Source organism: Nyctereutes procyonoides, unplaced genomic scaffold (assembly GCF_905146905.1).
Source record: "Nyctereutes procyonoides isolate TBG_1078 unplaced genomic scaffold, NYPRO_anot_genome, whole genome shotgun sequence".
Taxonomy (NCBI): domain Eukaryota; kingdom Metazoa; phylum Chordata; class Mammalia; order Carnivora; family Canidae; genus Nyctereutes; species Nyctereutes procyonoides.
In genome coordinates this window covers 4,852,580-4,867,151 of record NW_026575045.1, presented here as the reverse complement: position 1 = coordinate 4,867,151, position 14,572 = coordinate 4,852,580, and the positions used below count along the sequence as shown (strand labels likewise).

Here is a 14,572-nt window from a genome sequence, read left to right as displayed (position 1 = left end):
CTTTTTTAAGGCTGTGCCCAACCGTTACAACTCCCTCTCAAGGACCAGAGCCGAGACCGGTTGTCAGGTTTCCTTTATCCCATTGTAACTACTTTAGCACATTTCTTCATTTCCACCACCGCCATCGCGTTCGTTATGAAGAGCCTGGGACCTGGAAGCGAGCCTGGGTGGAAATCCTCAGGCCCCTGCGCACAAGCTCGGGGGTGGGGGTGGCCGGGGTGGGGGGGGTCTTCATCCAAGCAGATGCCCTGACTTCCTGAGTTCCCCTCCTCAGGATGGGGGTAACGCACAACGAACGGGATAACACCTGGCTGCCGCCGGGGAGGGCTGCGTGAACTCCAAAGCGGTGCATGGCACGGTGCCTGCCTGGCAGGACGCTGAGACATAAACACGCATCTCCTTCCGGCACTGATCTCTGACATTACAAAGTTGAGAGGAGTGACTCTCCGGTTCTGCCGCAATCCCAGACGCCCTTTCCCGTGGGCTCACCGGCTCTCGTCTCCCCAGGGGAGGTCTGACCGCCGGCGCCCTCGTGGTCGGGCCCTGGCCGCGGGCGCAGACTCGGCGAGCCGCGGGGCTGGGGACCAGAAATCGCGGGCGGCGGCGGCGGCGGCGGCGGCGGCGGGGGGCCGCGGGGGGCCGCGGGGGGGGCGGGGATGTGACCCGGGCCCGCCGCCCATGTGGGCCCGCCCACCCCCGGCGCCGGGGACCCACCGAGGGGTCCCGGTGCCCGGGCGCCAGGCCCTGCGGCTGCTGCTGCTGCTGCTGCTGCTCCTGCTCGCGGCCGCGCCGTCGGGACGCGCAGGTAGGAGGGTGGCGGCCGGGCCGCCAGATGCGGGCGGGGACGCTCCAGGCCGGGCCGCCGACTGCCCCCCGCGCCCCGGGGCGCTCCGCGCGCGGGTTTCGGGTTCGCTGGGCGGAGCGGGAGGCGCGGGGGTTGGCGCTGGGAGCCCCGGGAGAAACGCGGCTGCCACCCGCGCGCCTCGGCTCCCTGGTCAAGTGTGCAGGGCTGAGGGCCTCACACTTTCCATTGCGGGGGAGTGGGGCGCAGAGCGAGAGCAAGTGTGACGGTGGCGGCTCCGAGGGGAGCTTGCGGCCGGCGACAGTGACCGCGCGCAGCGCCCGCGCCCGCCTGCCCGCTGCGCGCCGAACTCCGGGCCCCCGCCCCGGGGCTCTGCTCGGAAAGAAGGAGCAGCGTCCTCCGGAGCACGTCACGGTTTTCCTTTGCAGTTACGACCGAGTGCAGAGAGGTGCTCTTTGGCTTTTTCGGAAGTAACAAAACTTTTACCTGACTTATGACCTAAGGTAACTGAAATTTGTTTTGCTGTGTTTTTAAGTTTAAATTCTACCAAATGGGGGATCCCTGGGTGGCGCAGCGGTTTGGCGCCTGCCTTTGGCCCAGGGCGCAATCCTGGAGACCCGGGATCGAATCCCACGTCGGGCTCCCGGTGCATGGAGCCTGCTTCTCCCTCTGCCTGTGTCTCTGCCTCTCTCTCTCTCTGTGTGTGACTATCATAAAATAAAAAATAAAATAAAAATTTTAAAAAAAGAATTTTAAAAAAATAAATAAATAAATTCTACCAAATGGAATCCAGTAAGCCAGGATGATTTGTTAACCTGATTTCTGTTTTTCTTCTGCATTTCTGGTATATGAGAAGAAGATTTAAGATTTTTAAGAAGCAAGATATCTGGGATTTTTTTTTTTTTTTTTAGATTAAAACCAGCAAAGCTTCCCAAATACTGTACTTTGTAGGTGGTTCGGGCTTTTGTGCCTTTTAACCCAGAGCTGATCAACAGTGAATGCAGGAAGAAAGTTGTCCTCCAAAGTGCAGTATTCTTTTTTTTTTTTCCAGTATTCTTAATAGTCCAAGAAAAAGTTCCATACAAAGTTTAAGTTCAATACAGTTATTATGGAAGCAACTCCAATGTCCATGATAGATGAATGAATAAAGAAGATGTGATACACATACACGCATGCACACATCACATACAGGAATATTACTCAGCCATAGAAAAGAATGGGATCTTGCCATTTGCAACAACATAGGTAGACCTAGAGAATATTATGCTAAGTGAAATAAGTCGGGCAGAAAAAAGACAAATACCATATGATTTCACTTATGCGTGGAATCTGAAAAACAAAACAAATGAATAAACAAAAAGCAGAAACAGTGAGACCAAACTGATGGTTGCTAGAGGGAAGGGAGGTGGAAAATGGGCAAAATAGGTGAAGGGGAGTGGGAGATACAGCTTCCAGTTATGGAGTGAATAAGTCACAGGAATAAAAGGTACAGCACAGGGAATATAGTCATTAGTATTATCATAGCTTTGTATAGTGATAGTAGCTATACATGTAAGCATGGCCTAATTACAGGTTGGTGGGATCACTATGTTGTATACCTGAAACTAATGTAACATTGTATGTCAACTACACTTCAATAAAAATACAGTAATAATAAGTTCAATACAGTCACAAAAGAGGTTTGCATATTGATGTTGGAGAGATTTTTGAACAATAGAAATACCCTCAAAATGTTTCTCTTCTAAATCCTAAATTTATCAAAACTTATAGTTATTTTATTTTATTCAATATTTATAAACTTATTTATAATATTATGTTATGTTATTTTATGATTTTAGATTGTTTTATGGTTGTTTCTACATATGCTGTATAGGAAGAGACTCTTCCTGGCTTATACAAATATTGAGCCTTCAACTAGCAGATACGAATTTGCTTGTTTCTATATTTAATCAAAGAGAGAAATAAGGCTTGCTCCAAAATTGCGTTGCGGGGCTGGCATTAGAAAGTAGTAATATTCTTGGTGTTAAAGCAAAATTTTTTTGGGTGGGGGGAACCCAGAAGAAATTCTTTTCTGATCCATAAGATCCAGGTACTTACTTAGCTCTTCCTTTTTTTTTTTTTTTTTAAGATTTTAGTAATTTTTTCACGAGACACACAGAGACACAGGCAGAGGGAGAAGCAGGCTCCCTGTGGGGAGCAGATGCAGAACTTGATCCCAGGATTCCAGGGTCACACCCTGAGCCAAAGGCCGATGCTCAACCACTGAGCACCCAAATGCCCCTCCTTAGCTCTTCTTAAGGCATTTATTTCTCTTCTGGGTCTTCAGACACCCTGAGGACTGCTGGAAAAATCAGGTTGGAAGCTACCTGGATGTCATACTTACCCCCGAATAGAGAGTGATTTCTATCCTGATGGATTAGCCACAATATCCGCTAAGCAATGTGCGCTTTCGAAGGGTTACATGACGCTGCCAGGCTGTCAATAGATCAGGCTGTATAAACCAAACATTCAAAGAGAAAGAAAAAAATGTCAACGTAGCATCAACATTCTAGGAAAATATTGATATTTAAATTCAGGTAATCTTTTAACAGAATTCAGAACATCTGTGATGTTCCCTCAAGGCAGGCATGACACCCATATCCATTCACTTTCACTCTATAAACTCTCCAGAGACAGAAGTTTTGCCAGCAAGTTTATCCCTGTCACATGTCATACTCTGCCCTGTGGGCCCATTCCATGCTTATTCTTCAATGGAGATAAGGAACTACGGTCAGCATTCTAAAACAAGCTTCCGGAGCCAATAAGAGAGAGCAGGAGAAGATGGCTTCCCAAGGTCATGTATCTCCTCTCCTCAAGCCCTCGAGAAGTATTCATTGCTATAGAATAATTCTGAACTCACCTACAAGGTTTTTTGTGGACCACTCCTCCATCTCTCAGCCTTACCTCACACCACTTACTTCCTGATCTACTGGCCTTTTTCCAGTTCCTAGAGCAAGCCAAACCATTTTTTCATCTCAGAGACAGAATACTTGCAGTTCCCTCTGCTAGAGTGCTCCTCCCCACTCTAGCCCCAGCTAACTCTAACTCCTGCTCATACTTGGCATCTTACCTCCAATATGCCTCCCTCAGGGAGATCTGCCCACAATCCTCAAAGAAAGACAAGAATATGGAGTTTATGTTTAGGAATAAATGAACCTAGCTTTAGTTTTGGAGCTTTTAGAATATAGCCAAATATTACTACTACATCTATGCTTGTTAGAACTAATTTACTATAATTAACACAGTGATGGTATTTGTTGAAGTGTCTCTTCTTTAATATCAACATAGCAGCATTTGGATATTCTCTTTCACTGAGAAGTTATTTGTACACACGGATGATTCCAGTGGACTAATTAAATTCCCTTCATTATTTTTTTTAACTTTTAATTTTGAAATAATTTGAGACTTACAGAAAAGTTTCAGAACCAGTAGGCTATCCATAAATCCCTTAGCTGGTTTCTCCCAAGTTTAACATCTTACATAACATTGTATGGTGTTCAAAACCAGGACACTAACATTGGTGTGATATATTCACTAAACTATAGACCTTGCTCAGATTTCAACCGTTTTTCCACTAAGGCTCTTTTTCTGTTCCAGGATCCCACTTTACATTTACCTGTCCTGTCTCCTTCATCTTCTCCAATCTATGACAGTTCCTCGGCCTGTTTTTGCTTTCATGGCACTTTGGAGTGTCATCTCTTCTTAGAATGTCCCTCAATTTGGGTTCATTTGATGTTTCTTCATGATTAAAGTGAGGTTATTCCTTTTGAGCAAATTATATTGTCTTTCTCAGGGCATCATAGCAAAGGATTTATGATATCAATATGTCTTCTTTGTGGCGATGTTAACCTTGATCACTTGGTGAAGGTGGTTTCTACAGGGACTTTCACTGTATAGTTACTATTACTTTGGAGCAGACATAAAATAATTTCTTGTACATTTGCATGGCTTCCACGTTTATCAGCTAGAGGTGCATCCCCAACCTGTCTAGGGAACATCATGTATCCCCAGATCCAAGCGTGTGGCTAGAGTATCACCAGCTTCATATCTTCAGAATGTGTGTGTACCTACTGCCTGTAACTATTTATTAAACTTCCTATAGGACAAACCCAGGAAAGACAGTATGCACTCTCAAAAGAACAACTAAGGGGATTTGTTACCTCGGTGAGGTGGCATGGATCAGGAACAATGTGGAAAGGCTGAGGAGTTACCTCAGTTCTCTGAGTGTACCTTTTTGTACAGCTCTGGCTGGTAGAGCCACACGTAGGACACATATTTCTCATTTAAGCATAAACTTTGGTCAAGGGACTAGGCAGATGGAATTATTAGTGTTTTAAGTATGTTAGGATAAGCAGTTCAACGTAAAACATTTTTGTAGTACTTTTTAAAAATATTTTTAAATTTATTTGAGAGAGAGCAGGAGTGGAGAGAGGAAGAGAGGGAGAAAGACAAGCTGACTCTGTGCTGAGCACGACGTGGGGCTCTGACATGGGGCTCGATTCCACGTCCCTGAGATCATAACCTGAGCCAAAATCAAGAGTCAGATGCTTAACTGACTGAGCCACCCAGATGCCCCTATAATATTTTAAATAAATAAAACTGCATATCTGTGTGTTGCCTTTGTTAGTGCTCAGCATAGTACTTTTCACAAAATATTACTCAGTAAATTTGTGATTTTTTGCTTAAAAGCACCTTTAATTTCATGCATGATATGTTTAAAATGATTTTCTATTTGCATCATTTTCTTCACTGAACAGTTTTACCAGGTATCATTGACACATTTATCTCCATGATGATTAAAAGAAAAAGACACCTTAGAATCAGCTACAGCTTAATGTAGCATACGTTTTAATGAATAAAATCATTTTATCCATCTTACTAACATTACACTTATGCTAGGATTATGATATTTTGAAAGCATTCTGATTTTTCTTGGTCCATATTTACGACTATTTGACACAAAAGCTGATGCCAGAAAAGTGAATTAAACCATTCTAACCAATTCCAAAGTATGTCAATTACTTATAAAATTGGAGAATAAGAAAACTTTAGGAAAAAAAAGTACTGGCTGAAGACATTAAAATTAAATACATCCTCTATTTTAGTTTTCAGAATTCCTGTGTATATAGAAACCTGGAGTTGACAGGACATGAAAGTCCCGTCCAACTGCTTCTCCTATGAATCTCCTTTGGAGCACATTTCCAGATTATTACCTACCTGCTATTTGATTACCTGTCACCATGGGACATTCACTGTCTGACACCCAAAGCAGGATGTCGTGTCTTGGCAAACTTCCAGCTATTAAAATGTTCTTCCATATAATGAACGAAGGTCTTAATCTCTTGGATCTTCACCTACAGTTGGTCCTCACTCTATACTGCTGAAGCCAAGCAGAACAAGCTGTGCCGATAACTGCATGGAACATTCTGTGTCTTCTCTCCTCTTAGCTAAGCACCTTCCCAGACGTGCCATGTCGGCCTGTCTTGATCTTTCTAACATCTCTGTGTTTGTCGGCAAGGTCCCAGGCTGCCTCCCTGCCGATCATGATGAGATGGCCGGTTTACTAACATTTTAAGCACTGCGCCTGGCATGTTTGTCCTTGAATGATTCAGCATCAGGTTCTTGGTGAACATAGGGTTCTGGAAGCCCGAAAACTGCCCTCCTTTTCTTTGTTGTCCTCTCCTCAGAGACACAGACTCTGAACCCTCTTCTATACTCAGGCTTTCATATTAAGACAAGTTCACTTTGTGGAGGTTAGTTTTAGTTTTCTGTTTGCTTCTCGAAGGCTAGAAGATGGAAGTACAGCATAATGTTTTATCAAAGCTTGGGTCTGTGATGGTGGCCTTTAATTTAACCAAAGATACTCTTTTCTGAAAATAAAAATGTTTACTGGGTATCTATCTATTCAACTCTAGGTCTGATTTCTGACTGTGGTGGTCAGCACATTGCATGTTGAGCCACAAAATGGCTTCCATACGGCTATCTCAATCCCTTCATGCGCTGCTTTTGCAAATGCCAGCTCTACCTCTAGTCCCAGAGACCTGGCATCCTTTTGTCCTGTACAGACGCGTCAGTAAGTTGTCCTTCTACTTCCTGATTCTCAACATGTATGCTTTTCGTTTGACTTCCTCAAAGTTCCATCCCATATGGGTGCATTTGTGTTTTGGTCATATGAGGTGTTTTGGCAACTGCGTTGTCCTAGTTAATGCATTTGTTTACATTATTTCCCCGATTTGAATTTCCTCCTCCTTAACTTTGCAGATATTTTCCTGCTTTCATCAATCCCCTCATCTTTACTTTCTGGAGACTCGGCAGCCCTTAAAGTGTTCACTGTTCTCCTCAGTAAACACTGTTCATTTTTGAGGATAGATACAAGCAAGCAAAAAATACCTCCTGTATTAGTTTTCTGAGGCCGCTTTAACAAAGTACTACAAAGCAGGTAGCTTAAAATACCATAATTTATTATCTCATGGTTCTGGAAGCTAGAAGCCTGGAATCAAGATATTGGCAGGGTTGACGCCTTCTGAGGTCTCTGAGGGACCATTTGTTCCATGCCTCTCTCCTAGATTCTGGTGGTTGCTGGCCATCTTCGCCATCCCTTAGCTTGTTGATCATCATTCCAATTCTCTGCCTTCACATGGTGCTCTCCCTGTGTCGTCACACAATCTTTCCTCTGTGGATGTCTGTCTTTGTGTCCAAATCCCCCTTCCCTTTTAAAGATTTTATTTATTCATTGGACAGAGAAAGAGAGAGCACGAGCAGGGAGAGGAGCAGAAAGGGAGAAGAGGTTTCCTGCTGAGCGGAGAGCCCAATGTAGGGTTGGATCTCAGGACCCTGGGATCATGACCTGAGCCAAAGGCAGACGCTTAACCAACTGAGCCCCCCAGGTGCCCCTAAATTTCCCCCTTTTATAAGATACCAGTCGTATTGGATTAGGACCCAACCTAATGACCTCTTTTTAACTGATTACCTCTCTAAGGACCGTGTACCTAATTAAGGTTACTTTATAAGGTACCAGGGGTTAGGATTTCAACATACTTTTTTCGGGAGGCACAACTGAATTCATAACACCTACCCTCACTCACAGTCTTGAATGTAGGGCAGGATCCGTGGCCTTGGCTTGCAAAGTGGAGAAAGGCTCCCCTTTCAGCCCCATGCGGTGGCTTTCTCATCCTCAGCATGTTTATAGTCTATGTCCATTGCCAAAGAATGCAGAAGTGTCATGACTGAACGTCTCTCCTAAGAATGTTGAGGGCGGAGATGAGGTCTTCTCTTGTACTTTCCATAACATGAACATAAGAGAGAGCCACCATTTGGTAATATATTCAAATATGGAATTATTATTTTGTAAGCCTAAAACTAATGTGATGTTATAGGTCAATTCTAGCTCAGCAAAAAAAGCAGGTGAAGAGCCATCCATGGTGTGTAATAAAGCCAGTGCAGTTTAAAATTCTTCAGCAGAGGGGCTCCCTCTCCTCAGACCTCTACCTCCTGCCTCGGCTTCTGTGAGGTACACTTTCACTGCAAAATCGTCACTCTTCCTCCAACAAGGACCGTTTTCATACTTAAGGCTAACTATCCGTCTAATTCCAAGCCAGTCCTCCTTCTCCATTTTAGATTAAAATATATTTGTTGCAAAGTGCTCTACTTTGTTATTTTAAAAATTAGCTCATAATTTCTAAGTGTGAAATAAATTATCACATGCAACTCAGGAGCAAATAACTTTAGGGGAATAAGGTATTCCAAGTGACCAGATTTAAGGAAGAAGAATTACCCTAGCACCCCATGCATCTATTTTGGGTGTTCAGAAGTTAACATATACCTTGACATAATGTGATTTGAGCACTTTTCATTCATTTAGTGTCATTCATTCATATATATCAGGAATAGTTGTAGGCATCAAGGTGAACAAGAAAACAAGGTCTCTTTTGTCACATAACTTTTAGTCTCACACAGGCGATTATTATGTTAAAGTATAAATGCCAGAATTGAGAAAATCATGCTTCTTTAGAAGCACAGAACAAGATAACCAATCAAATTTAGAAGGCAAGTGGGGCTTCCCATAAAAGGGACCTTTAAACTAGGGCTTACAAGATTTGCTGGTAGATAGATGATAGATGATAGGTAGGTAGATAGGTAGATAGATAGATTAATTGATATATATATATTTGTTATGGCTATTTGTGGTCTGTGATCAGTGAGTATGACCTGCTGAAAGCTCAGATGATGGTTAGCATTTTTAAGCAATCAAGTATTGTTTTCATTAAGCTATAAACATTGTTTTCTTAGACATGATGCAATTGCACACTTCATAGACAATTGTATGGTATAAATATAACTTTTATATTCACTGGGAAACCAAAAAATTCATTTGACTCACTTTATTGTGATACTCACTTTAGTGCCATGGCCTGAAACTGAACCTGCAGTGTCTCCAAGGTATACCTGTGAAGCTAAATCAGGGGTTAGCTTCTATCTATAAATTACCAGATAGTTAATATTCCTTTCCACATAGAATATTCTATCTATAAATTACCAGGTAGTTAATATTCCTTTTCACACCTGAAGTTCTTTCTTTTAAGCCTACAAATCAACAAACAAAACGTGGGCAGGAGTAAGGAGCTCTGTAACTATAGGACAGCCTGACTTGATGGCCATTGGCAGCCTCAGGTCACTGTGGTCTGTGGCTCTTTGCAATACCAGATCAGACCACAAACAGTTATCAAAAGGCACAATTGTTATAGCTGTGGTTTTGCAAGATCAGGCTAGTGTCCTAGGTGCTATTTCCTACTTCCTTAATCAAACAGTGCTTTGAAGGCTCTCTTGGCTTTAATGAGCAAGAGCAAAGGGAATGCCTTAATTGATCCATTCTCTCAGTTATTCCTGAAGAAGTTCCAAGGCTGTCCACGCAGCAGTGCCTGTGACTCTTCTTTATGGGTGGCCTCTTCATTGTCGCTCTGTTTTTCTCTTGACCAGTGGTTTTTTACATCTTTGTGGCAGTTAAGGATCTAAAAGAGCTGATCTTCAGTGTGGCCTATGTAGTGTAGAGGACTTCTGTTCATTCTATTGCATATAGTTATGCAACTTCATCCAGGCATAATTCAACCCAAAAGAGGCCTGATCTTAGCCCGGGTAACCCTCAAAAATATCAAAGCATCACTTGTCACTATAGAGAAGAGATAGCCTATTGCAAAAAAAAATTTTACCTTTCTGACAGTGTTGGGTTTTTTTTTTTAAGATTTTATTTATTTATTCATGTGAGACACACAGAGAGAGGCAAAGACATAGGCAGAGGGAGAAGCAGGCTCCCTGCAGGAGCCTGATGTGGGACTCGATCCCAGGACCCCATGATCATGACCTGAGCCAAAGGCAGATGCTCAACCACTGAGCCACTCAGGTGCCCCTCTGACAGTTTTGTTTTTTTTTGATGGCTACTGTACACTTCTGTCTTGGTCTTGTTCAATTGGAAAATCTAAGATGGCAACTGGTGATCACACCATCAACATCATTTACCTCAGAATTCCAGTCAACAATGAACAGAAGCAAATACTATTAATACTTCCAAATCACCACTAAGTATTTACTTCCAAGTTACTTTCCACTAAATAATTATTTTTAAAACTCTCTTAACTTTTTCTATTAATTATTTTCTTACAATTTTATCTTGTTGATTTTCCCTCTGAAAATTTCAAGTGATAGAGATATTAATGAAAGAATGACTTTGCTTCTGTAAGGATAAAAAGAAGTACTAGTTGTGAATATGATTTGAAAAATAGATGATATTTAATCAATACCTGCTGATTGAACTTGGAATTCCCAACACTATTCTTTTCAATACTGTAGAGGTCCCAAATGGGTTGCCCTTGACTCTCTTCTTGCTTTCATCTTTTCATTTCTAAGGCAAGATATCAAGTAGTAGAGGCACCAACCCACACTCAAATCTGTTTTTCCATAGTTACTATGATGTTCATTATTACAAATCAAGGTACTTTAGAGATCACAAAATGTGGAGAAAATCAAGTTCCTGTCCTGAAAGGGCTAATTTCTAAAAGGGAAAGGAAGACATTTGTACAAGAGATGATATAAGGTAGTACAACTGGTTTTCTAACAGCAAGGTTGACATAGACAAGTTAATAATGGTGTCTTTAAAATAGGCCCTTTCATGCACAAAAACCTTACCACAATATATTTCTTAAACTCCTTTTTTCCAAGTTCCAAGTAGAGCTCACATGTTGGTCAGAATAGCCCATCAAGTGGCAAACCTTTACCTTGGAGGTATTATTTAATTTTCAAGAGCATTCCAAGCTGTTTCCAACAAACTTGGGTAATCAGGCTGGAAAATCAGGTTACAATTGGGCAAAAACAAGGTATGACTATAAAAAAAGTGAGATGGAATTTTTTGCATGTTTATAAGCTACCTCTGAAACCAATTATACCTGAAAGAAAGTGTGCCCCAAATGCCATGAGCTGAGCAGTACTATAGGAATAATTATAAACCCTCCTCTGGGAGCTTCATGGAAGATGCATACTTTTCTATGAGTAAACTTCAAAATGTTTCTTTTAAAAAGTAGTCGCAGCTTTAAGGTCTTGCTTGCTATCAGGTACCAACAGCAATAACCAAAAACATGTTTAAGCACATAAATGTATTTATTGAGGTGTGGCTATGAAGAAATAACACTGCTTTTTCTGTATGACTCATGCATCACTCATCCACATAAATGTTCACATTTCTGGCAGGGAAAGCATATACTGATGGATTGTGTCCCAAATTCAAATATATGCTCATTCCATGAGAGCACGGCCTTTTGTGTGTTTCTGTCTTCTGCTGCACACTGGTGCCTATCAGTTTCTATTTCTAGTGCACAATATGTGCCCAGTAACTATGTTGAATGAATAACGTGACTGTGTACAGTTCTGACCAGGAAAAGCTTCAATGAAGAAGAAATACTTGGGTTTTCCTCATTGAATTTCTTCTCTCTCTCCTTAGAAGCAATCATTTATAACATGCAAAATTGATAATGATCATACAATCCCTTCTTCCCACAACAGTGCTCTTAGGAGCATTTCCTAAAGGCAGTAGGTAAGTATCCTATAATAATAGGAGCCCTGTTATAGTCAGAACACTTGGCCTCAGTCAAGTATCCTCCAAATAGCTGAATAACTACAGCCAAGTCATGCAGCTTCTCCTGGGCTCTATCTAGTTAGCTGTAAAGAGAGAATAGTAACCATGGAGGACAACACTGAGCGAATAATGGTTGAGCTCTTTCTTTGTGCCAGGCACTATTCTAGGAGATCTGTGTAGAGCATCTTACTTAATCATCCCATCAGTCCTATGAAGCCCATAGTATTATTTTATTTTACAAAGAGGAAATAGAGGTGCAGAGGTTAAATAACTTACTTGAGGGTGCATGGCTCGTTAAGTGGTAGAGAGTGGCCTCCAGTATGGCTCTGGAACTCTTGTTCTTAGAACTTCTCTCTGACCTACTCGCCTAAACAATTACTAGAAGACAGTGAAAGAGGGCAGGTGGCAGTGCCATGTAATGTGCAGTATTATTAGAGAGAGCATAGAGGCAGCACCCACATATAGCAGAGTGAGTGGGCAAAGAAAGAGTAGAGAAGTAACTGTGGAGATGGTGGTTCAGGGAAGACAGTCCAGTGTGCAGGAACTAATGTTCACGCTAAACCATGCTCTCTCCTATATAGAACACAGCTGTGTATCTTTTCTTAGGTAAATAGTTTCTGAATCACATTTTAAGTGCTGTTTTTAGATGATTAGTTTTTAAGGGCCCTTGCCGGATATATAATTAGAAAGAAGAGAAGAAAGAGGAGTTAATATTTTTCAGGAGAACTAATTTACAACTTAAGACAAAAGAAAATCTGCTTTTCCTTTCAGCATGATGAAGTCAGAACAAGACCTGAGATAATCTGTCTAAAGGCAGCAATACCGTTTGGTTCTCATTTGGGAGTGGTTAAGATAAGTAACTTATAACTCGTGGCTTCAGAAATTGGTTGATCACCTTCTTGTGCTTTTTGTTAACTCTTTTAATTTCACTCCCCACAATAAAGAACTGATACAAGTGTATTAAGGTATTTTCCTCTTTCAAAAGACACTTGCAGTATGTAGCAACCACTTGCCATGCATGGACTACTGTTCCTTCATTAAAAAGCATCTGTGGAGTCTCTTTGGACTGTGTTAATCCCTGTGTACAGTGTGAGTTGACCAAGGTGGTTTCAAGATACCAAGATTTGGCAGATCAGGTAGTTCCAACCCCATTCAGTCCTCATGTGAATCTGGGTCCTGCACTGCCTCCATGGTTTATGTGAGCCCCACCAGTCCCTGGTTAGTTTTCTTCAAAAGCATTTATTTGCCAGATGCTGGGGATAAAAGACTCTAAGACATGTCAAACATGCGCAGAACCTGGTGATCCCTTAACTCTGCTTGAGCTTCAAAAGAGCAGCCGGGGCCACGGAGACTGGAGACTTTCTCTGGGCAGGGTTCCTCTATGCCAGGGTTCCCTGATTAGTCATGAACTTGAGAAACCTGAATGGCCCCAAAAGGGAATTCACCGGAGGTGGACACATTTGACTGTTGAGCCTCTTACAATCTGGTTGTTTTCCTCACTGGTGGATGAACATACAACCATAATAAGAAAGTCAAATTACCTCAGCACCCAAAGACAGAGATTTGGGTAACCACGAGACTGATTACCCTGACCCTTCATGAGTTCACTTTGAAAACCTCACCACTTTTTATGGGTGTACATCAGGCACTAATTTATGCATGAGCTTTTCCCACAGTATAATGAAATAGAAATGCCTTTTATGATCAGGCATATAATTAAAATTTCAACATTTTTAGAAGATGTAATGTCAGCTTTGAGGCCACCAGGAAAATGTTGCATACTGTTTTTGCTATACCTAGAGATCTGTATTTATAAAAGATAACTCTTGGAATAAATGTAGTAGCCACATTTTATAATATTCCACCAATGAAGTTGTCATAGATTTATCCCTTTCAAATATCATTTATCTATTGTCATCCTACTAGAAGGACCCAAGAAGAGAGACAGGACTTTCTCCTTATGGTGTGTAACATAAATGAGGCTGGACTAGAAAACTTTCCCAAAGGCCAAAATGTTACGAACAGAAAATAAACACTGAGAGCAGAAACAAATCTGAATGATGTGACTTACAGATATAGCTCATCAATCATTACTTGGAAGTTCATTAAGTAGACTCGTCCTTGCTGACCTATTGTAGCTTTGATAAGGCAGAGGCCATGCTAAATAACCACAACTCAAGGGGCACCATTAAGTATTGCTCAAAGTCCATACCTGGTCAGGGAAGCTCAAAAGGAGCCCAGAAGTCCCACCCCTTTTTGAGGTCTGCTGAGTTCCATTTTCTCTTCAAAGAGCAGCCTCATACCCAGATGAATATCATCAAGAATGCCTCCCCCACTTCAGTGGAGATCATGCATACTCTACATAACTTCACAGTATTGTCATGTCATTAAAATAGTATAAGCCAATATTTATTAAATGGATGCACACATGGAGGAATGAGGGGTCTTTTAGTTCCAAAAGATGCTCTAAGAGGAGGACACCAGAATCATAAAGGCACAGAACAGTGGAGCAAGTTAGGGTATTGCAGGTAATTTGGTGTGACTGGTGAACAAGGTGCATTTGGCAGAAGTGCAAAAGGAAAGGTCAGGCCCGACCATGAAGAACCTTG

The 14,572-nt window shown here is 41.9% G+C and overlaps 1 protein-coding gene across 2 annotated transcripts in view; it reads left to right on the top strand.

The window, feature by feature from the left end:
- Positions 1–657: 657 nt before the first annotated feature.
- The window catches only part of IL20RA (interleukin 20 receptor subunit alpha), a 39,132-nt gene continuing 25,217 nt past the window's right edge, over positions 658–14,572 (top strand). For both annotated transcript variants that reach the window (XM_055324666.1, XM_055324665.1), the window contains exon 1: positions 658–805. In XM_055324666.1, the coding sequence (XP_055180641.1) occupies positions 679–805 (127 nt within the window). In that variant the 5' untranslated portion in view covers positions 658–678. The remainder of the gene's footprint in view (positions 806–14,572) is intronic.